This window comes from Asterias rubens, chromosome 6 (assembly GCF_902459465.1).
Source record: "Asterias rubens chromosome 6, eAstRub1.3, whole genome shotgun sequence".
NCBI lineage: Eukaryota > Metazoa > Echinodermata > Asteroidea > Forcipulatida > Asteriidae > Asterias > Asterias rubens.
This window is the reverse complement of record NC_047067.1, coordinates 7,881,472-7,906,639: the sequence shown is the minus strand read 5'-3', so window position 1 is coordinate 7,906,639 and position 25,168 is coordinate 7,881,472. Positions and strand designations below refer to the sequence as shown.

The 25,168-nt window shown below is 40.5% G+C and overlaps 1 protein-coding gene across 1 annotated transcript in view; it reads left to right on the top strand.

The window, feature by feature from the left end:
- The window catches only part of LOC117291325 (titin-like), a gene marked incomplete at its 3' end in the record, with an annotated part of 251,619 nt that overhangs the window by 186,643 nt on the left and 39,808 nt on the right, over window positions 1-25,168 (top strand). Inside the window, exons 108-113 of the mRNA XM_033772967.1 lie at window positions 11,827-12,086; window positions 12,436-12,583; window positions 13,442-15,208; window positions 16,320-19,751; window positions 21,498-21,992; window positions 22,264-22,812. Coding sequence (XP_033628858.1) covers window positions 11,827-12,086; window positions 12,436-12,583; window positions 13,442-15,208; window positions 16,320-19,751; window positions 21,498-21,992; window positions 22,264-22,812 — 6,651 coding nt within the window. The remainder of the gene's footprint in view (window positions 1-11,826; window positions 12,087-12,435; window positions 12,584-13,441; window positions 15,209-16,319; window positions 19,752-21,497; window positions 21,993-22,263; window positions 22,813-25,168) is intronic.

Here is a 25,168-nt window from a genome sequence, read left to right as displayed (position 1 = left end):
AGGCCAGGAGAACTACATCCCGTTGAATTCATAGTTGAAGTTGAAAAAGCACCAACTCAACAGACAACCCTTCTTCAACAAAGGTTCACTGAGGTTGGATTTGAAATCAAACCTGAGGAAGAGATAGAACGGCGGGAAACAACAACAGTTCATATTTCTCGGGAAGAAGAAACTCTTCAGCCAATTGAAATGGTCATTGATGTTTCCCAAGAGGAAACTGAGGAAAGAGTAACAATAGAAATTATCAGACACCTGACCGACATTGAGACTAGCGTGGGAGAGGAAGTCCGGTTTGTCTGTAACATTATTGGCTATCCTCGACCAAGCATTACCTGGCTTATCAACAGACAACCTGTTAGAAGTGACCGGTTCATTACAATGTATGAACTTGATGGTACTTGTACACTGATTATCAAAGAAGTGATTGAAGAAGACGAAACGGTGTATGAGTGTGTCGCTGAAAATCAAGCAGGAGTTGTATCAACACAAGCTGAACTCATCATCTTCTCTGAAGGTAAGTTTCCTGAAAGATTATTTTAATGTGTTTTTGATCATCATTAGCATGATAATTCATAACTGTTATAATTCATTGTAATTTTCAAGGAGTCACTTTCTTGCAATCCTGTTTTTACGATTTAATGTATTATTTCATGTCGTTACATTTGTTGTTCTAAATCATTTATTAATTATTCATCATTGAGTGACAAGTGTTGTACTATTTTACGTGTAAGTTTGAAAGATGTGCAAATTTGTGCTTTATAAGCAAGTTATTTTGCATTACATCTTTAGCATTTTGTGCAATTCTCTGTGTAAGTATGAATCAATGCACAGTGAGTTCACTTAAAGCGCGTAAATAACATGTGAACAAATACAAAGACTTGGAGTGCTTCACGATGTCTGGTAATGTAAGAATTAATCTTATAATTTGTTAAAGTGTTACTCTCTTCAGATACTGGTTTTCATTAGACAGTGGAAATCTTTCCAGGATTTTAGCAGGTATTATTAAGTAACAGCCAAAAAATGCAAGACAACTTTTGTTTTACTTTTAAGAACAACACATTATTAATTTCTTCTTGAACTTCTGCAGAGATTGACCTCGGGCCAACCCCAACAAAGGAAGTAACTACCTTTGAAGTCATTGAACAAGAGATACCTGATGAAATGGGTTATGTCAAGAAGGTAACTCGGAGAACAACAACAACAGTAACCCAGACCACAGAGGTTCAAGAGGTTACTGTAGAAGAAGAAGAAGAGTCTTCAGAAGAAGAGAGAGATCTTGGCCTGCCACATGAAAACATTTTGCATAAATTCATGCAATCTCTTCCAGAGACAGGCCATCAGGAGGAGCAACTAGTGTCTTGGGACACTACTCCATCTGACCTGCCCATCCAGCAAACTTATGCTGTGGAGGAAATCTCATCAGTTCCTCTCGAGGCACCCCAGCAGGAGTACACCATGCAGTGGGACAAGCCTGAAGAAGAAGAGAAGCCAGACGATGTGCCAGAGCATGCAGAGGCTGTTGCTCCTGAAGCTGTTAAAGTGCCTCAAAGGCAAGCCCCCATCTCCTGGGTAAAACCTGAAGACATGCCAGATGAAGCTCATGCTGCTTCTGGGGATAAACTTCCCTCTGGTCCAATGAGAACCCCTGGTAGGCAGGAAGAGATTCCTTGGGATGCACCTGAAGACGTAGCTGATGTCAAACCAGAGACAGGAGAAAGGAGGCCATCAATCATGATAGAAACAGCAACTGTTGAAGACAAGGTCGTTTGGGATACCTCAAGAGAAATTCAACCTCAGTCTACGTCACTTACAACTGAACGACGTCCTTCCTTAATTGTTCAAGTACCAGAGAAGTCAGATACCGTTTCCTGGGAATCGTCAGAAGCAACAGTTTCTCCTGAGAAAAAGGCCCTCTCTGGCACAAAACTACCATCTGCACCAATGGAAGCCCCAGAAAAATCTGATAATGTCCACTGGGATAAACCAGAAGATATTGTTAGCCTAGAGGTTCAAGCAGTGCCAAGTTCTAGACGACGCTCTATTACTGTTGAGGTCACACAAAGAGCTGACAACGTGACTTGGCAAAAGTCAGAAGATGTCTCAAAACTGGAACAAAAGGCTATGGAAGGAACAAAACTGCCGTCTGCACCTATGGAGATTCCTAAAAAGGATGAGGTTGTTCAGTGGAATGTCAGTGAACAAATTGTTTCTCAGGAGGAAAGAGCTATCAAAAGTGACCGTCGTCCATCTGTTGCAGTTGAAGCCTCTGGAATTGGAGAAAACATCATGTGGGGTGTAACTGAAGATATCTCCACTGTTGAGCAAGTGGCCACAGCAGGTGATCATATACAAGCATCAATGGAAATCCCAGAAACCTTTGAAACATTTGAGTGGGACTTTTCTGAAGATGTAGAGTATTTGGATATAAAGCCTGTGTCAGTTGAAAGACGTCCATCTTTGATGCTTGAGGCATCTGGACAATCTGACAATGTTTCATGGCAGCAAAGCCAAGACATATTCCCAGACAAAGCACAGCTCGGCGAATCATTTCCTTCTGCTCCAGTGGAAGTTACAGGGATTATGGATGCCATCACTTGGCAAAAACCAGAGGAGTGGGAGCTTGAAGAATTACGTGAAAATGCTCTTGAAATTCCTGCTGATATTCTATCTACATCTGAAAAAGTTGTAGAGGTTTCTTGGGAAACATTAGTAGATGAGGCTCCACGTGAAAGTGCGGTTGCTGAGGAAATTACTGATGTTGCTGTGGTTGCCCCATCGAAAACAGAAAGGCAACCATGGACAAAATCAAATGAATTTGTTGAAGTTGCAATAGCTCCTGATGTGGCTACAGAAGATATCATTGAAACACTAAGTGTCACTGGACAGAAAACAGAGACAGAATGGGACAAAGGAGTAGATATTGTAGTCGCAGAGGAAAACGAACAAGCTGTTGATCTACCTGATATTACTGTAAATATACCATCTAAAAAGGAAGAAACTTCTTGGCAGTTTCCAGAAAAAGCCGAGGAGGAGACTGCACCAGAAACAGCTGGTATTTTAACATCACAGCCAGTTTCTAGTTTATCTAAACGTGGCCCAGTTCAGTGGGAGCAATATGAAGATGTACCAGTAGAGACAAATTATGAAAACGTTGAGGAACTATCAACATCAGCAATTGAGGCACCACAGAAGGAAGAAACAACACAGTGGGACAAACCAGAGCAAATAACCACAGAAGATGTCACTGAGGAAATAACTGTTGTGACTTCTGAAGCTGTTTCAGTTCCAGAAAAGAAACTTCCAGCAGAATGGGAACATACCCTTGAGGTTGTTGTACCCATCGACAAAGAAGAAGTTGTTGAGGAGCTTGCAACTCTTCTATCAGAAACTTCAAAGAAGCAGGAGCAGATAACGTGGGAGATCTCTGAGAAAGTCCAGCCTACAGAAGAACAAGTTGAAGAAGTTGTTACAGTGCCAGTAGAGGCTGTTATTGCTCCTCAGACAAAGACGACAACACAGTGGGACAAACCAGAGCAGATAACCACTGAAGATATCACTGAGGAAATAACTGTTGTGACTTCTGAAGCTGTTTCAGTTCCAGAGAAGAATCTGCCTGCAGAATGGGAACACACCCTTGAGGTTGTTGTGCCCACTGACAAAGAAGTTGTTGAAGAGCTAGCAACTCTCCTCTCAGAAACGTCAAAGAAGCAAGAGCAGATAACATGGGAGATCTCTGAGAAAGTCCAGCCTACAGAAGAACAAGTTGAAGAGGCTGTCACAGTGCCAGTAGAGGCTGTTATTGCTCCTCAGACAAAGACGACAACACAGTGGGACAAACCAGAGCAAATAACCACAGAAGATGTCACTGAGGAAATAACTGTTGTGACTTCTGAAGCTGTTTCTGTTCCAGAGAAGAATCTGCCTGCATCATGGGAACACACCCTTGAGGTTGTTGTGCCCACTGACAAAGAAGAAGTTGTTGAAGAGCTAACAACTCTCCTCTCAGAAACGTCAAAGAAGCAGGAGCAGATAACATGGGAGATCTCTGAGAAAGTCCAGCCATCAGAAGAACAAGTTGAAGAAGTTGTTACAGTTCCAGTAGAAGCTGTTATTGCTCCTCAGACAAAGACGACAACACAGTGGGATAAACCAGAGCAGATAACCACTGAAGATGTCACTGAGGAAATAACTGTTGTGACTTCTGAAGCTGTTTCTGTTCCAGAAAAGAAACTTCCAGCAGAATGGGAACTAACCCTTGAGGTTGTTGTACCCACCGACAAAGAAGAAGTTGTTGAAGAGCTAGCAACTCTCCTCTCAGAAACTTCAAAGAAGCAAGAGCAGATAACATGGGAGATCTCTGAGAAAGTCCAGCCATCAGAAGAACAAGTTGAAGAGGCTGTCACAGTGCCAGTAGAGGCTGTTATTGCTCCTCAGACAAAGACGACAACACAGTGGGACAAACCAGAGCAAATAACCACAGAAGATATCACTGAGGAAATAACTGTTGTGACTTCTGAAGCTGTTTCTGTTCCAGAGAAGAATCTGCCTGCATCATGGGAACATACCCTTGAGGTTGTTGTGCCCACCGACAAAGAAGAAGTTGTTGAAGAGCTAGCAACTCTCCTCTCAGAAACTTCAAAGAAGCAAGAGCAGATAACATGGGAGATCTCTGAGAAAGTCCAGCCTACAGAAGAACAAGTTGAAGAAGTTGTTACAGTGCCAGTAGAGGCTGTTATTGCTCCTCAGACAAAGACGACAACACAGTGGGACAAACCAGAGCAGATAACCACTGAAGATGTCACTGAGGAAATAACTGTTGTGACTTCTGAAGCTGTTTCTGTTCCAGAGAAGAATCTGCCTGCATCATGGGAACATACCCTTGAGGTTGTTGTGCCCACCGACAAAGAAGAAGTTGTTGAAGAGCTAGCAACTCTCCTCTCAGAAACGTCAAAGAAGCAAGAGCAGATAACATGGGAGATCTCTGAGAAAGTCCAGCCATCAGAAGAACAAGTTGAAGAAGTTGTTACAGTTCCAGTAGAAGCTGTTATTGCTCCTCAGACAAAGACGACAACACAGTGGGACAAACCAGAGCAAATAACCACAGAAGATGTCACTGAGGAAATAACTGTTGTGACTTCTGAAGCTGTTTCTGTTCCAGAGAAGAATCTGCCTGCATCATGGGAACACACCCTTGAGGTTGTTGTGCCCACCGACAAAGAAGAAGTTGTTGAAGAGCTAGCAACTCTCCTCTCAGAAACTTCAAAGAAGCAGGAGCAGATAACATGGGAGATCTCTGAGAAAGTCCAGCCTACAGAAGAACAAGTTGAAGAAGTTGTTACAGTGCCAGTAGAGGCTGTTATTGCTCCTCAGACAAAGACGACAACACAGTGGGACAAACCAGAGCAAATAACGACAGAAGATGTCACTGAGAAAATAACTGTTGTGACTTCTGAAGCTGTTTCAGTTCCAGAGAAGAAACTTCCAGCAGAATGGGAACATACCATAGAGGTTGTTGTACCCGTCAACAAAGAAGAAGTTGTTGAGGAGCTAGCAACTCTTCTATCAGAAACTTCAAAGAAGCAGGAACAGATAACATGGGAGATCTCTGAGAAAGTCCAGCCTACAGAAGAACAAGTTGAAGAGGCTGTCACAGTGCCAGTAGAGGCTGTTGTTGCTCCTCAGACAAAGACGACAACACAGTGGGACAAACCAGAGCAAATAACCACAGAAGATGTCACTGAGGAAATAACTGTCGTGACTTCTGAAGCTGTTTCTGTTCCACAGAAGAAACTGCCTGCATCATGGGAACATACCCTTGAGGTTGTTGTGCCCACCGACAAAGAAGAAGTTGTTGAAGAGCTAGCAACTCTCCTCTCAGAAACGTCAAAGAAGCAAGAGCAGATAACATGGGAGATCTCTGAGAAAGTCCAGCCATCAGAAGAACAAGTTGAAGAAGTTGTTACAGTTCCAGTAGAAGCTGTTATTGCTCCTCAGACAAAGACGACAACACAGTGGGACAAACCAGAGCAGATAACCACTGAAGATGTCACTGAGGAAATAACTGTTGTGACTTCTGAAGCTGTTTCTGTTCCAGAGAAGAATCTGCCTGCATCATGGGAACACACCCTTGAGGTTGTTGTGCCAACTGAAAAAAAAGAAGTTGTTGAAGAGCTAACAACTCTCCTCTCAGAAACGTCAAAGAAGCAGGAGCAGATAACATGGGAGATCTCTGAGAAAGTCCAGCCTACAGAAGAACAAGTTGAAGAAGTTGTTACAGTGCCAGTAGAGGCTGTTATTGCTCCTCAGACAAAGACGACAACACAGTGGGACAAACCAGAGCAAATAAGCACAGAAGATGTCACTGAGGAAATAACTGTTGTGACTTCTGAAGCTGTTTCTGTTCCAGAGAAGAATCTGCCTGCATCATGGGAACACACCCTTGAGGTTGTTGTGCCCACCGACAAAGAAGAAGTTGTTGAAGAGCTAACAACTCTCCTCTCAGAAACATCAAAAAAGCAGGAGCAGATAACATGGGAGATCTCTGAGAAAGTCCAGCCTACAGAAGAACAAGTTGAAGAAGTTGTTACAGTGCCAGTAGAGGCTGTTATTGCTCCTCAGACAAAGATGACAACACAGTGGGACAAACCAGAGCAAATAACCACAGAAGATGTCACTGAGGAAATAACTGTTGTGACTTCTGAAGCTGTTTCAGTTCCAGAGAAAAAACTTCCAGCAGAATGGGAACATACCATAGAGGTTGTTGTACCCGTCAACAAAGAAGAAGTTGTTGAGGAGCTAGCAACTCTTCTATCAGAAACTTCAAAGAAGCAGGAACACATAACATGGGAGATCTCTGAGAAAGTCCAGCCTACAGAAGAACAAGTTGAAGAGGCTGTCACAGTGCCAGTAGAGGCTGTTATTGCTCCTCAGACAAAGACGACAACACAGTGGGACAAACCAGAGCAAATAACCACAGAAGATGTCACTGAGGAAATAACTGTCGTGACTTCTGAAGCTGTTTCTGTTCCACAGAAGAAACTGCCTGCATCATGGGAACACACCATAGAGGTTGTTGTACCCATCAACAAAGAAGAAGTTGTTGAGGAGCTTGCAACTCTTCTCTCAGAAACTTCAAAGAAGCAAGAACAGATAACATGGGAGATCTCTGAGAAAGTCCAGCCTACAGAACAACAAGTTGAAGAAGTTGTCACAGTTCCAGTAGAGGCTGTCATTGCTCCACAGACAAAGACGACAACACAGTGGGACAAACCAGAGCAAATAACCACAGAAGATGTCACAGAGGAAATAACTGTCGTGACTTCTGAAGCTGTTTCTGTTCCAGAGAAGAATCTGCCTGCATCATGGGAACATACCCTTGAGGTTGTTGTGCCCACCGACAAAGAAGAAGTTGTTGAAGAGCTTGCAACTCTCCTCTCAGAAACTTCAAAGAAGCAGGAGCAGATAACTTGGGAGATCCCTGAGAAAGTACAGTCATCAGAAGAACACGTTCAAGAAGTTGTCACAGTGCCAGTAGAGGCTGTTATTGCTCCTCAGACAAAGACGACAACACAGTGGGACAAACCAGAGCAGATAACCACTGAGGATGTCACTGAGGAAATAACTGTTGTGACTTCTGAAGCTGTTTCAGTTCCAGAAAAGAACCTTCCAGCAGAATGGGAAAATACTCAAGAAGTCAATGTTTCCACTGACAAAACAGAAGTTGTTGAAGAGCTTGCAACTCTATTGTCAGAAACTTCAATCAAACAAGACCAAATTTCTTGGGAAGTATCTGAGAATGTACTGCCTACAGATGAACAAGTGGAAGTAACAACAGCAACTTCGGTTGAAGCGATCATTGCCCCTGAGACAAAGACGACCACACAGTGGGACAAGCCAGTACATATCACAACAGAAGATGTAACTGAAGAAGTAACAGTGGTATCTTCTGAAGCGGTATCGGCACCAGAAAGGAAAGATGAAATCCCATGGTATGGTGCAGTTGAAGTGGCTCCATTGAAATCAGACAAAGTTTCAACCATTCCGTCAGATGCGGTTGAGAGTGTTGTGAAGCGTACACCATTGTCTTGGGAAAGTTCATCTGATGTACCAACAGAAGATAATAGAGAGACTGTCAAGGAAGTAGAAAGTAAACCCTTGGAGGTACCAGGTACCAGTGAGATTCATCCATGGGAAAAGCCTAAGGACATTGAAGTACTTGAAGAATCTGCCACAGTTTCTGAAAAGCAGTTAGCTCCTCTGCAAACTAGTGAAACAACAAAGCAAACTACTTGGGAAGGCCAGTCAGAGGTTGTTACCACCCAGAGGGTAAGCCATGAAGCTGAAGAGGTCCAGACTTCACCCCTTTCTGCACCAACTCAGCAAGAAGTGACTGTTACTCTGAAACCTTCTGAATTAGAACATGAGACAGCTTCAGATGTAACTGTTGCTCCTAAAACAGAAGATGCTGAGGTGACTGTACAGTTAGCAGGTAAACCAGACATTACATCTCATGCAGAAATACAACCAGTGAGAAAAGAACGCTCTGAGTTTGAAATAGCCCCACAGGTTGTGCAAGAACTTGTTGACCTTGAAGTGCACTTAGGCCAGCCAGCTGAGCTGGTCTGTGAAGTTGAAGGATCACCACAACCAACTGTTCAGTGGTTCAGAAATGGAGTTGAAGTAACCCCAAGTCAGCAGTACACCATCATGACTGATTTCGAGAAGGGAAGAAGTACTCTTATGATTGCTAGTGTCACTGAGAAAGATGATACAGAGTTTGAATGTCGAGCAACAAACATCCAAGGTGTAGTTTCTTCATTTGCTGAGCTCATTGTTGATGGTAAGTTGACTTTATAACAACCCCTCTATTTTTTTTTCTCCAAAATATTAATCAAACTTAAGTATTGAAGTAATAAAATAAAATCATTGACAATTTAATTTTTTTTTAAACCATCCTTCTTTTCTTTTCCTTTTTAAGCTCCACTTCAAGAAGTTGAACAAACTGAGGTTGAAACTTTGAAAATGGATACTGAAGAAGTCGAGGTGATCCAAGTTGCAACAATAAAACCTTTGGAGACAGAGACAACTGATGTTGAGATCTCAATAAAACCTAGAACTGAAGTCTCTGAAGTAGTGATTGAGAGAGAGGCACCAGAGCAGCTACAGGAGGTGCAGTTTGTTGTGGAGAAGCCTGAAGAGACCACTGAAGTGACACTAAAGAAGCAACCAAAGAAGACTGAGGTCATCACAACAGAAATTGTGCAGCAACCAGAGGAAGTCTATGTCAAGGAAATAACACAAGAGGTGTCAGTTACTGAGGTCATAAGAGATATTCCACAAGAGCTGCAAGAAGTTCAAATTGTCATGGAAAAACCTGAGGAGACATCAGAGGTTGAAATCACAATGAAAGAAAGGAGGGAAATCTCTACAATTGATATAGAAAGAGATCAGCCTCAAGATTTCCAAGAGATACAATTCAAGGTGGAGAAACCTGAAGAAACATCTGAAGTCAGCTTATCTCTTCAACCACGCAAAACTGAAATCATGCGCACAGAGGTTCAACGGGATATTACTCAGGACTTGGGTGAAATAGAAATAGTTCTTGATAGACCTGAAGAGGTTGCTACTTCTCAGGTGACGATTACGAAGAGAGAAGAAATGCCCCAAGAAATTGAATTCACAGTAGAAAAACCGCAAGATGAAATGCAAGAAGTTGAAATCAGACGAAAGACGACAACAACTGTCCACACAGAGGTGGATAGCAGAATTGAAACCCCAAGCCAGTTTGAGTTTGAGATCCCAAACTTTGCTGCTGAGGTGACAGCTGACAAGATCAGCCGTGAAATTATAAAGGAGGTCACCACTGAGGACATTTCAGGTGGGGTAAGCCGGGAAATCACGCGTGAAGTCACTACTGAGATGTACGAAGAAGGCCCAACCCAGTTTGAGTTTGAGGTCCCAAATCTCGCTGCTGAGGTTACAGCTGACAAGATCAGCCATGAAATTATAAAGGAGATCACTACTGAGGTCGTTTCAGATGGTACAATTCGGGAAACCACACATGAAGTCACTACTGAGGTTTACAGAGAAGGCCCAGTGTTCATCCGGGAGGTAACAACAGTTGAGACGACCCTCACCGAGGAAGTACGGTTTGAGTGCCAGGTGACTGGTGTGCCTGCTCCAACTCTTAAATGGTATCATAATGGAGATGTACTCCGTGGGGAAAGGTACATTGTCATTAATTACAATGATGGTGTGAGTGAGTTGTTCATCACTGAGGTTACTGAGGATGATGTTGGGACGTTCATGTGCGAGGCAGTGAACCCTCTCGGGCGAGCAACAACAGTGGCTCAACTCATCATCACAACTGGTATTGTATTCCATTTTTATAATCAGTAATGCATGCAGATATTAGCAGGGCCGCCTGTTTTTGCAAGGTACTGATGCATGTGTGTTGTGAAATACTTATTACTTTGATATTCATATACTTTAAACTGTGTTTCCTCATTTTAAAAGTGAAATGACTCAAAATACCAAAGGAACGCGAATCATTGTTGCTTGCTACATTAATTGCCTGCACATTTTAAAGTTATAAATCGATTTTGTACTTGTTCTTTTGTTCCGTGATTACCATTGTGTAAGTTAACAGTATGTTTATCATAAACTGTAGTACCACTGATTTAGTTTTGCATGTTGTCATACCTGGTTTCCTGTATTAGTAAGCTGATTTAGAAAGTAATGTGTGTCCCAGCATGAGTGTTTTTGTGAAAGTCTGTGATTGTGAATGTATTCATTGTGTGAGAGACTGACAAACTCTAGTGGAACCAAACAAAACTTACTGCAAAATATTATAATAATGAAGTGTTGTGTGCATTACCCATCAATATACTTTTTTTTAAATTGGAAAACGGCAGAATGACGCTAATCTACCAAGCTACTCAGTTCTAAGCAACAAATGAGCTGAACCAAATTACCTATAAATCTTTATGCTCAGCAGTGCACTTAAATGCTAAAATAATGCAATTACACTGTCTTTGCAGTATGCATGAAGCAATTGGTTGGCACATCTATTGAAAGTGAGATTCGATAACACTAAATGGAATTCCAAATGATTTTTTGAACCACTTTGGGTCGGTTTTGTCTGATGGAATTACTTAACTTTGAAACCCTGACATGACAAAAAGAAAAAATGGTTATGGAATGTGCTGTATTGTATTAAGCAAACTTATACGTAGGAGCCCACTGTGAATTGCAAAACCTTGGCCGTAAGCCACTGCCCATTGTCTGCTATGGCACATTGGAATCTCATAACTCTTGGTCTTACAGCCCATAAAGCTGAATACAGTGTTAAACAATAGTGGCAGCCTCGGGGGAATTACCAGTATGATTTCCAGAATCTCTGTTACTGTTTGTATGGGTGAAATGGCGCATACATGTAACACGTTAGATACATGCCTGTGCATGCTACCAAATGGAATGTACGGGTGGATTTTCACATCAGCTGTCAAACTGATGGCAACAATTTGAGGGGGCTGTAAAGTTGTAAAAAAAAAACATTTGTGGTAGGCCAGGCCAGAAAAAATTGGCGTGTTTACTTGTCATCCGTGGTGGTTAAGTGGTTAAATCGGGCAATTTCTAAGAAACTACAGAATTTATTTTTGCAGAAATTTGTACATGCTACATTTAAGATGACACAATGCAAAGCATTGTAAAGATATTAAATCCTTCCAAACAGTCTACACCAACTAAAAAAGAATTTAAAGTGAAGTTACGTTTGCCTTAAAAGTCACCTGTATCTAAAGGCTTTCTGTTCTTTTAATCTTCAAGGAGACACCAAAACTGTGGTTGAGATTGAGGAAGTCACTGTTGAGAAAGAGAGCGAAGAGACGGTGGAGGTGGAGGTGATCATGCCCGTAGAGAAACAACCTGAAGATGTAGAGATTGAAATCACCTTGATGCCCCCAGAGTTTGTAGAACCCATCTTGAGCCTCGAGGTCGTGGAAGGCGATAAGGCGGTGTTTGAGGCCCATGTGATTGGATCGCAACCCATTGAGATAACATGGTACCACTCCAAAGAACTTCTACAGGTAGGAAATATAGTGGGTTTTTTCGTTGAGTGAATATTTGTCTCTGTCAGAAGTACATTTTGTGACTCACATTAAACCTGCATCTGTGAAAACAAAATAAAAACAGATCTTTTGATGAAACTACATGAACAAATAAAAAAAGAAAGTTCTTCTTTTTTCCATGATTTCAAAAGTGAAATAAACAATTACATCATCAACTGTGGTTAATTAACTCGGCAGAACTGTGGAGAATTATTGTAAAGTCCCAATCAAGTTTAAAAGTGAGATCTCTCTGCAAGTGTAATTAGTTTTGGAAATTCTGTTCAAATGTTTAAGTCAAAACTTCAATGAAACCTTTCTTTATTTTCAGGACGCTCCTGAGTTTGCAATTGTCTTTGATGGCAAGATTTGCACTCTGGAGATCTCGGAGGTGTTCTCTGAAGACTCTGGTGAATATATATGCAAGGCATCCAATCCAGTGGGTGTTACAACCTGTCTAGCAACTCTCAATGTCTCAGGTATGTTGCTCAGTTCTTTGAGTGCTTTAACACCGTATTATCACAAACCCCTATTTTGTTTGGTTGTCAGGAATTCTAACTGGTGTTGGTAACAGCATTGTAACATTTCTCAAGTTACTGTTTATTTTAATAAATACTCAACAACTTGTGTTTTAGGTAATGTTTAATCCACATTTATCATAATAGCCTCCTACACAGATTTGACACAGATACCTGTAGAGTTTATTCATGGTGTTATAAAATGCACATAAAAGTACAACACAACTTGTGTGTATATTGCAGCCGCTTACACTGTTATATAAAGGTTGGTAAGTGTGTGCATGCATCAGCAGGAGTGTGTGCACAAAATACAGTGTAAAAAAAATACCTGGTAAGCCTAAATTTCAAACATCCTATTATGGAACATGCTTCAAGTTGTTGACATTTTCGATAAAGCAATTCTCATCTTCACGAACAGGCAAACCATAGTTGCTAAGAAGGAGCACTGAGTCAAAAGCTTAGTCAATACTCTTTAAACAAAATTGTTTTATGGAACTTGAATGCCCTTTTCTAAGTTGAATGAAGTTGAAATTTTAATCAAAATATAAGGCTGGTTTGGTCAGATGAGGTATTTCAGCAGGAACTGGGACATCAATTTTGATTAAAGAGTATACTCATTGATACTCAATATTTTGAATCTTTTTCATTGGCACTGTTATTGGGTGGTGGGATATATTAGGAGTTTTAAATGGTGGAGTTCACCAGGACGTCATGACTAACTCATCGAGTAATCTTAGATTTAGCTAACACATTCATCCGTAAGGACCTAAGCACTAACACCATTAATATCCCTCACTCTAACCCACTTTAACTCCACAGAAGGGGCTGAAATAACCAAAAGCAAACTTACAGAGGTTTCAGCAACCCATGTGATTCCCAGCGTTCCTGACTCTGAAAAGCTCTTGAGTAAGCAGCAACCCTCTTCTAAAACTGTCAAATCGGTGCCTGAACTGAAACAGGTTTTCCCAGATATCAGAAGTGAAGGAAAGGGTGATATTCCAACACCACAACCCTCTGTTCAGAACTCATCTGATGTTGTTGACAAAGTGTGCCCTATGAAAGTGGACAAATTAACCTGCAAACCAAAACTAACCAGAGATTTCAATGTTGACGAGCCGTCAAACCAATCACATTCTGACAAATTTGGAAGAGATTCTCCCTTAGATGAAACAAAAAGTGCCCTGAATGCTTCCACACCGTTCAAACCAAAAAATGATGGCATTATTGACACGGAAGAATCTCAAGCACCAACCCCTTTCAGAAAAACCAAGTCTCTGAAAGCACTGTCTCTCATGTATGCTGTTGAGGAGGATGAGTTTTGTGCACAATCCACTAACGCACCTTATGCTAGTTCCATAACTGCACAGTCCCCTGCACCACAGACACAATCCCCTCCTGTTAAGAAGTCAACCCTAAGAAGTTCACTGAAGTCAATTTCATCTTATTATTCAGCGGATGAGTTTAGCAGCAGCTCCCCAGAACAAGTACAGGTTGGCCCTGGCAATTTGGCAAATGATATTTTGACGGATGACGTTTCAAGCATTGAAACACTTGAAGCTGATTTAGAGAAGGAAGATATTAAGAGCAAGAATGAAGAGGTTGCGATTGTGGTTGATTTGAAAGGAGTTGGGTCTCCATCTGGAAAAATTAATGGGACTTTGATGAACAGGGAAGAAGAAAGGGTAGATGTTGGCTCAGAAGAAGATCAATCTGAGGGTGATGAATCTGACGAGTCAAGTGATATAGAAGAAAATTCAGTGCGGGATGAGGCTGATGGTGAAGAAAATAAGTCTTGTAGCGACAAAGATTCAGGTGAGTTGGCTAAAGGGGAAGGTGAGAAGTCAAGTATCGAAGCCTCTGATGATGATGATGATGAAAACTCTAAATCTGGTATTGATTTACCACAGGAGGATGCAGTTACTGCTCTCAAAACATGTGATGTTTATGTGTCGGTTCCTGATGCTGATGAAGTCACTACAGAGAAAAGACCAAAGCTAAAACTCAAATGTTCAGATAGTTTGGATGTTGATGATGGTGTAGAAATACCACCAATGATCACTGTCACTTCTCCCGGTGGTTCTTGGCGAGAACACATATCCTCCTCAGAAGATCTTATCTCATCTCTAGAATATGAAAGCACTGACAATGAAGAAGATGGCAACAATCAGTTATCAGTTTCATCAGATGATGAAGGTCAGGTTGGAATCAAGGTTGAATCAAAAGATCCTGAAGAGGGGCTGCTTGAGGATGTCTGTAGCAAGAGTTCAACTCCAGTTAAGGTATTTGTGTATGAAATTGAAGAATGTGAAGAGCCAGATATTGTAAAACCTCCACAGGACTGTAGGGCGATAGTGAATGGTGTTGCATGCTTTGAGGTAAAAGTCACTGGAAATCCACCACCAAATGTAACATGGTTTAAAGATGAAAAAGGGGTCAACGACCCGAGGATGAACAGTGTCGCCAGCACCGGTTGCAGTTATTCTTTAATTATTACTGATGTTACGAAGGGGGATGAAGGAATATACACGTGCACTGCAAAGAGCATTTTGGGACTGGATAGTGCAACGGCTGAACTGATTGTTGAAGGTTGGCTAACACACTAATATTCAATCATCTCTCTCATTAGATTGTAGTGTCACAATAGAAAACTAGAAAGGAAAGACACATTGTGTCTGTGTTTGTTATGCACCATGAGAGTAATGACAAAACCCCACTTTTGACAAAACACTGTTTTGTATGTACCAGTTAATCTCAGATGTGAGGCACATCTTGGCTGAGGTTATTGGCTTTATTTGGTTATGGCTTTGGCTCAGGGCAGATATGTTATGAGACAAAGCCAGAGTAATGCTTTAAATCTACCCATCCAATAGAACCCAAAGGTGGCTTCTAACAGTATGTGATGTGTCTTTACTACTCACAAACTTTCCTTTTTAACTTGTTGCTTTCTGAAACATCACTGTGAAATATGTGATGGAAAAGTGAAAAAGGGGAAATAATTTTTTTTAATTCCTCATGTGAAAGTGCAGAGACAAACTTCAACAAACATAGTTATTCATGTACCTTAGGGTAGAATGTACAAACATTACACATAGTTTGACCACTTTTATAACATTCATAATTCTTCTACTTATAGTTTTAGGGATGAGAGTAATCAAACTCTAACTCAATTCTAACCGAAAATGTTTTTTAATATTATTTAAAAAACGAAAGCATTACATTTCCCCAATAATAATATTATTAACTTAATAATTCAATTACAGCACATTAGGAACTTAAATATTTTGGTAAAATTGATTTATTTTTCATTGTCCTAACTATACTTTATCATGCCAAAATGTTAACTCATTTATCAGTCAGATAACTTAAATTTGATTCAGATTAGCGTACTCACCATTAACATCATTTTAAAATGCTCTATTATGATGATTTATTTAAATTTAACCGATTAGTATTTTTGTTGGATTAAGCATTCTTTCTAATTTAACAGTTTGCATGTTTCGAAAATACATTTCAGTTTGATAACCTGAGCATTATTAATAAACAACATTTTCTTAATTATATTTGTTATTTTATCAAAGCCTTGACTGCAGGTCTAAGAATTAGTTTTGCATGTTGTTTGCCAATTTAACTTACCATTTTGATTTATTGCATGCTTTTGTTTTTGTATTTTTCTTTGCACTAAATTTCCTTCCTGCAGAGGAGGAAGTTAAACCAAAGCGTTTGTCATCTCCCCTGAAGAAACCCTTCATCTATGATGAGTTAGAAGAATGGAAACCACCAAAGCGCTCACTCGACTCTGTCTCCAAAGTCAAACAGGAGGAAGTTGAAATGGAAGAAAAGATCGAGGCAGAAAGTGTTCAGATTGAGATGAGAAGGCCATCATTGGGAAAATCAAGTTCATCTTCATCACATGGGTCTGATGAAGAGATAGAGGTAGATGATCGAGATGATAATAACGACAGAGGCGGAAGTGTAAGGTCTAGGTCGACCTCCTCCTCTTCATCATCTTCTTCCTCCTCCTCCTCCTCCTCCAGTACAACTGAAAATGAGTACATTCTCCCCGGCAATCCTGTATCTTCTGGAAGCATCTCGCTGCCAAAGATACAGCAAGACAGCAGCTCTGATTCAGGGGCAACAAGTGACATTGAAGTCAATGCTGCAATGCAGAAACCTGTTGAGGAGCTGCCACCGGATAATGGGTCTGATTCAAACTCAGAAGTATCTTATCATGAAGTCAATAACGATGGTCATTGTCAATCTGGAGAAAGAAGATCATCAGACTCAAATGCTGAAGATGCCGATGAAAAGATTGGTGAGGATAAAGCAGATGCAAAGAGGTCTGGAGTTTCTTCAGATGAGAATTCTGAGGAGGATCCCGCTGCAGCTCCTTATATAACAGAAGTCTATCTAGAAAAGAGCAAAAGTTACTCATTGTCATCTGGAGGCTCAAAGACGGAAAGTGACACTGATACAGATCTTAAAAAAGATCCTTTAAGCCCTCAGGTTTCATCTGATGATGGAGAGAACTTGGATGTGAACCAGGACAGTGAATCTCCATCGATATCTAGTCCAACTGCTTCAAGCGATGACGAGCATTCGTCTGATGAACCAAGAGGTGAATTCACAAACGGGAAAGAATTTAGCCCTGCATCCTCCCATGAGAATGAAGAGGGTACTCCTACGGTCATACAGACGTATCTGGAATGGGTTGGTCCTAGGTACCCAGAACAAAATATTAATATTCACTTGAAAGGAGGGAAAAGGGCAGATTCTTTCGATAATGAAGACAGAAATATTGATCACTCTGAAGACTTCCCAACAAGTTCTTCATCTTCTGAGGATGAAAGTGATAAGAAAACAGAAGAATACATACATCAAACTCTTTCAAGTACTCAGAAAGAACTGCCCGAAGTATTCCACAAATTTCTAGAGGCTGAACCAAAGACAGCAGAACCAACTTCCTCTGAATTTGAGGTTATTTCTTACAAAGAAGTCCACATCAGATCTTCTGACTCTGATTCAGACTTATCATCAGGAAGTAACAAGCCTATTGCGATCTATGAAACATCGGTATTCCAGCAGACGATTGAGAAGGTCTCAGTTAAACAGGTTTTGACTCAAGAAGTATCATCTGTTGAATCTGAGGAGATTGTCTTTCATATCAAAACCAGGAGGGAGACTTCATCCGGAAGTAGCTCATCTTCTGAAGATAGCGACGGAAAAATTGACAACGATATAAGAAGTTTCCGATTACCCGGTGAAGTTGGACAGAGCTACATTCCGCTACACATCAAACTCAATGTACCCACATCATCACATGAAAATAACCATAAGTCCAGCTCTTTGACACTTAATGTAAATACAGAATCTCCAAATCCAAGAGTCGTGGAGGTATTCCTAGAGTGTGCCCCTAGAAATGCCCTGCAGTCAGTGACGTCACCAGAGAGAAGACGACAAATACGGATTTCACAACCAGGCACTGGTATTGAACCTGTCACTTTGTTCCCGTCCACTAGTGATGGTAGTGATGTGGAATCACCAGCTATTGGGCAAGAGGACATCACTGTTGATGCTATAAATGATTCAGTTGTAGTCAAAGTCAGTCAGACTACTGAAGAGGAGCCTTGTTTGGAAGTCGTAGTCGCTGAGCCTGATCAGAAACATGAGCAAGCACAGGAAATACCATCAAGCAGCAGTGAGGAGGGAGAGTATGAGTCTATGGATTCTCCTGAAAGAATAATCTCTGATGTTAGTCAGACTACTGATGATGATGATGAGCCTTGTTTGGAAGTCATAGTCCCTGAACCTGATCAGAAACATGAGCAAACACGGGCAGTATTATCAAGCAGCAGTGAGGAGGGAGATTATGAATCTATGGATTCTCCTGAAAGAATAATCCCTGATGTTAAAGAACCTAAACCTGATGTGGAACTCACTAACTTATTACCAGTAAGTGATTTCAGTGATCAAGGATCTCTAGTCCGTGAAGAACGCCTACCTTCATTTTGGTCTCCAACAAAGGCAGCTTTAATAAATGATTTAGAACCCTCTCTGTGTGCTCCTTGTTTCACCAAGGAGCTTCAAGACATCACTGTTCTTGAGGGTGATGCCGCAATGCTACAGTGTTACGCCAAGGGTAACCCATCCCCCAATTTTGTGTGGTTTAAGGATGGTAAAGAGATTGATGAAGATGATGAGGTTTATGACATCAACACCATGATTTATGAGGACTGCTACACAGAGCTGGTCATCCATGAAGTGACTCCTGATAATGAAGGGGAGTACAGAGTGGAGGCCAGAAGTGCGCAAGGAGAGAAACTCTGCAAGGCGTATCTTAGTGTTGAGGTCTTGGATGAAGAAGGGGAAACTGGGACATCTGGTGAAAGTGGTTCATCTGATAGAAGTGATTCATCTGATAAAAGTTCAGATTCTAAAGATTCAAGTGACAGTGAATCTGATTCTCAAAAAACAGATTCCAAGGACAACAGCAGAAAGGACCCAACACCACCTGAGAAAAAAAGGGACGAGGCAGTTGACATGATCGATTCTTCCACAGTTATTTCAGACTCTGACTCTAACATTGAAGCTGATCAAGTCCAGGTGGACCAAGAATCACCTCTGGAATCAACTCCAATCAATCCCGGGTCAAGTTACGCCAGCGCTGATGATCCTAAGTGGAACTCCTGTTTTGTTAGCGAAGATGGAAAGCAACAGCTGGTGTACGCCAAGTATGAAGATGCTCCCCAGTCAATGGTGTTTGAAAGTAAACTGTGCACCATAGGCCAGGCTCTTGTTGAACCTCCAACAGACCTACTTCTGCCTACAGAACCTTTAGAAAAATTTCCTGTCTCTCCTGAAGATAACAAGATAAGCTTTGAAGACAAACAGAATAAAGAAAACAACAACCAGAATGAGCTCTTACCAGATGTCTTGGAGCAGGTTGCTTGGGAGTCAGGCAATCTCCCTCCTAACCAAACAACAGAAGAAGACCAGGCTGCAGTCGAACCTGATTTGTGTATAGCTGGAACCACTGAGGACTGCTTCCTGACAGAGAATCCAGAGACGGAGCATGTTCCTCATTCCTCAGATGTCTTGCCTGTGTCCGGATCATTGCATGCCACCAATGAAGGTTTGACGTGATGAGTTTTGTTAGTTTGCTAACAGAACGTACATGTAGTAACTAACATTGTAGCTGTGAATGTTGTTAAAAGAAATCAGGCTTCTCATTAATGACCAAGTCCATGTGTGAATGTTTTTTGTTTTTCTAATCTTTTCTCATTTACCATTGCTATGCTTCATTAGTTTTATTAGATAGTTCTAGTGAAAGCATGTTAGTCCTATACAAATTATCACTACAATAAAAGCAGCTTAATAGCTGAATATTTGCCTAGCAATAAACAGTTTCAATGCAAAGTCTTAGCTACTTCCACTGTTTTAATCAGCATTTGTTAAACTCAGTGAAAAGCAGAAGCGATTAAATGTGATGAGGCTGTACACATTTTAGTGCGTTGCAAGTAGTGTGGTATTTCATGGGCGATGCTTAATTCTGAGATACTTTTAGTAAACGAGTTACTGATTGTTGAAGCCTTCACAGATGGAAAAAAAAACCAAAAAACGTTCATGTCTGTTTGTACCTCTTTTAGAGTTAGAATTTACAGCATCACCTATTTTCAGCAGCATCAGTACTACTGAAATATGGAAACCTTTCTAGTTCACAGTGCAAAGTCTCAGAATTCTACTTGCATTGGTATTGCTTACTGACTTCAATCTATAAAAGTCATTCATGCTGCCTTACTTATCACCACAGATTGAAGAATTATTTAAAAGTTCTTTCTTATTATCTGCTGTCCTTTACAGAACTTAACACATTTTGTTTGTTTGTTTAGTTTTGTTTCATTCAATTAAACCATATTGAACATCTTTATGAACTATGCTACTCTAGTCCGAACCATTCTAATTTCAATTTAGTAAAGGGAGACAATTCGTAGGATTTTTTGCGGATTTGTGTTTAACTTATCAACTGTTCATTGATGCTGGTTGTCTACTTAATGTTAAAATAAAATATAATGTAAAAGAAGGTGTAAGCCAGGAGAAACAATAATTCAAAACGCTGAAGTGTAAAGTTTGCACATCAAATATTTTAAAGTTTTCTTCTTTTATGCCAAATTATTTTCCTTTGTAAAAAGGTATTTAAAAAAGAAACAAAAACATGTCAGAGAAGTCATGTAAATATCTGGTGTCATTGGGTCTTGAGGTCTAGATGATTCTTCTTTGTCCAAGGTCATCGCATATCTCTTTGAATAATCATATTTTGGTGGGTGACATATCCTCAGCTCTCACAAACTGCACAATGCTACATCTGCAATGAAGCTCTACACTGCCTGCCAATGATGTGACTTATACCAATCTTGTCTACGATTCTCTCTTGATCAACTATTAACATTTCATTTCATTCAGCATCTCCACAATGTGTCATTGAAAGCTGTACATTAAAGTACAGTTATTTCCACACTGGTGTCATTTCAAAAAGCTTTGTCAAAGCCAAATAGTTGTTTGTTTTTTAATTTTAAATCAATTTCCACAACCGTATTGAGAGCCATTTGTAAGCAATAAACTTGAAGTGATTGAAACTCCACACAAAAAGCTTACATCAGTGGGATCTTAATATCTTGTTTTGTAACAAGTTTGATTTTATTTGGGAAAAAAGGGTGCATAAATGGCTTTTTAGACCCATGCATCTGACTGCTTTTAAAACTGACACTCTCTGATGATCCCTTTCTCTATTGTGGTTTTGGTAAAAGTTCTCTAACAACTATCCACTGCTAGCATCATTCACAAATAATAACATCGTATTAAAACTTTTATACAAATTTAGATTTGCCCACTTCGCCTAAGGAGAAGATCGACGAAGAGAAGCCTGTCAAGGAAGTGCCCCAACCGGAGGTTCTTCTGGCTGATCAGAAGCCCCTCCCAGAGCAAGAGGAATCCAACATCATCCCTGTTGAGATCCTTCCAGAGAAGACTCCCAAGGAGATCCTCTTGGAGGCGGATTACCAAGAGCTTCCCAAGGAGGAGCTTGCGGACCTCATCCCCCCACGCTTCACCAAGACGATCGATACCCTGAGCGTGGCTGATGGAGATATGGCACGCTTCACCGCTGTTGTCTTTGCCAAGCCAATGCCAGAAGTGAAATGGTACGTGGATGGGTCTGAGATCAAGGATGAGCCAGAGTATGAGGTGACCTCTACTGATGATGGTGTTTGCACTCTGACCTTACCAGAGGTCATTCCTGAGGATGAGGGAGAATACATGTGCAAGGCTGTCAACACGAGAGGGGAAGATACATGCACGGCAATGCTCTTTGTGGAAGGTAAGCTTGATTGCATTGTTTATAACAATTCCATTGTTACTCTCACTATCATTTGTTGAATAATGTTCAAATTGTTCATTTTTTCTTGTTATTTTATCTTTATTTTTTATAATAATTTGTTATCTTTATTCTCTTGGATGTGTATTATCGCATGATATTTGATCTTTCTCAATATTGTTCTTTATTGCAAAAAGTTAGAATTGGTTTCCTCTTGTGCATTTCGGGTAACAAATATTATAAAAACTGATGGAGATTAATATTAATATAACAGAGATCAAAAAGCAACCAGAAGAACAAGTCCTTGAGAAATCTGAGATTGAACTTCAGAGGGAAGCCCCAAAACCAGAACTAATACAACTTGAGATAGACACTAAGAAGCCTCAAAAGCCAACTGTAGAGAAGTCCTCCATCACAATGGAGGCGAAACCTCGCCCAGAAACACGGGAAACAACGACGCTGGGTCTGGATGTGAAGGATACACGTCCTCTACAGGAGCTTGAGCTGGCACTTCAGGTCGATAAACACGCACCAGAGGAACTTTTGCCGCCATCCTTCATCCAACCAATTGTGACAATAATTGTGAAAGATGGAGACAGTGCACGGTTCACAGCGGTCATCAAGGGTGTCCCCACACCAGAAATAACATGGCTGAGGGACGGGGTTAACCTTCGGGAGGCCCCCGAGTTCAAGATCACCATCGAAGGCAACTTCTGTGAGCTGATCTTGGAGGAATGCTTCCCCGAGGATGGGGGCAAAATTACATGCAAGGCTTCAAATCCTGCCGGCGTTGCTACCTGTTCAGCTAAACTTATCGTCAGAGGTTGGATTATTTTTGAAATTCTACCTCCAGCATGATAGCATGGATATTTGTAACAAGTTGCATGTCTTGCAGTCAAAATCTCAAACACAATCAAACTTGAGGTGCTATCTCGTACGATCTTTGTACTTATCATGAGTAGTTCAAAACATAGAGTTTCTAAAGACGGGGTCCTACTTCACTTGCAAAGCAAATTCAGAGTGCAGTAGCATAAGCGCAGGTGTGCCGGGGGTAAGAGTCTCCTTTCAGAACCCTTGTCCCCACCCCCCTCTTGCCCCCAAATAAGAGTGAAGAAAGTGCACAAATGAATGCTTTGTTGCATTAAATAGGTGTGTCCCCCCCCCCCCCCCGCCCAGAAAATAAATGTGTGGTTACGCATAGGCAAAGTAAATGTTCATGAAGTGTACTTTGCCCTGTTCTCCAATTGTCATGCATGGGAAAAAAATTGCTACATTTTCGCACTTCAACTGAAGTATGGATTAGGCTTGATACATACAACATTTAAAACAATTATATTAACAATGCCAAAGTCTTGTATAGCATATGTTCTTACCGATAAGTTTCTCAAGGCGCTTGAACAAAGAGGAACATTTGAAACAGATTTTGCGGAATTAATAGTACGCTTTGGAAGTGCTTATTGTAATGCCCTTTTAAAGGAATGTTTTCCCCAGCTGTTTTATCCCTAGTCACATGTTAATCAAAGACTCAGAATTTGACCTATCAAAACTTCAGTAAGATGTCTGTTAAGTTTCTCAACATAAATAGTACTGTACTAGGTTACACTCGAAATTATTCCATATGGATTTGTAACAAATAATAGAATTCAATAAAGTACAATATAAGAACTGAAATTGAAGCTACTCTCATAGCCTCGGTCCTACACTGTAGTTTCAACTCCTCCAATTTAGAGTGATGTTTGCACATCAATAAAAAGAGTATAATTTCCAGGAATCCTTTTGTTGATAAACTAAACTAAGGTTTCAAATCATGTGGGTTAATAGAAAGGACTGTCACAAGGGTTGCTGTGTACATGTACATTTTCGTCAATGTGTTTTCACATTTTAATTGTTTTAACAGTAATCCTGTTTTATTTAATTTTGTTAACACTGATTCAATTCGCATGACCCTGCTGAAGTTTTCCCTGTAACCTTGTATTGTATTGAAATACCTGAATAACTCAAGTTTCTGTCTCCATTTGCCGATAACAAGCAATCCAGCTGGGTAAAATCATAGTACAATGTGCCACGAAGAATTTGTGTTTAAATTATTTCAAATGTTTGGTTAACAAATTTTACTTCAGATATAACAAAGGAGATTGGTAAGGCTTGAGGAACACTTTCCCCAAAAGTTGGATAAGCAGATTTCGGTCCCAAACTTAGCAATAGGGGACTTTCGGACGCTTGGTGGCAGCAGACTTACCAGGTAAAATCCATTGTTCTTGGCAATGCGCATGCTCAGAACTACGTAAACAATGGACATTTACCTGGTAAGTCTGCTGCCACCTAGTGTTTAAAAGTCTCTTATTGTCCAGTTTTTGTCTTGTGTATAATCCTAGATTTTGGTGACCATTTTAAGGGGATTACCTTCACATGGATCTTGGCATCTCACACCAGAAAATAAGACAGCAAAGATGAGGCATATTTTTTAAACGGAATATATTACAAGTGGTAGTTGCTCTTTAAACGATTTGCTTCTAAAGCGTGGTTCATGTTAAAAATGTGAAAAAAAACTTCAAAAGTTTAGCACAAAAACTCGCTATACACAGGATAGTATTTTTAGCAAAATCAAGTTACCGGCCCTAATTAAATTAAGTTTGCATTGTTGGGCTGGTGTCCAACTCAAGTTTTGCTTAGCAAAGAAACTTCTCCAGGTCAGTTGGTCAGTTGATGCCAATCCTTTGCTGTGAATGAGTGTTGTCAAGTTGGATTTGTATTTTGTGTCAGTAGTGAACATTGCTTTCTACAAAATTGTGTCAAAATGAAATTTACAAAAACTTCAACTTGTCCACATTTAATTAACCTTGCATGAATGTAGCTATTTTTATGCTGTGTTATCAGCGTTAATTTTGCTGTTTCAAATTACTGTTTTTCTCAAAAATGGTTTCTGGTCAGATAATATCACTAAACCAAGTGCCCAATACTGCATGTATATTGCTTAAAAAAAACAAAAAAACTCAGTCGTTGTATGGTAAAGGTTTGCGGTAGCACCTTGTAATGATAATCTCTAAATGAGTTGGGGTGGTTCTGAAGAGAACAGTTGGTTTCAACTCCCATGTCCAACTCAACTCCCATTCAAAACCACCCCAACTCATTTAGTCGGTAGAAGATATCATTACATGATGTTATTGCAAACCTTTACT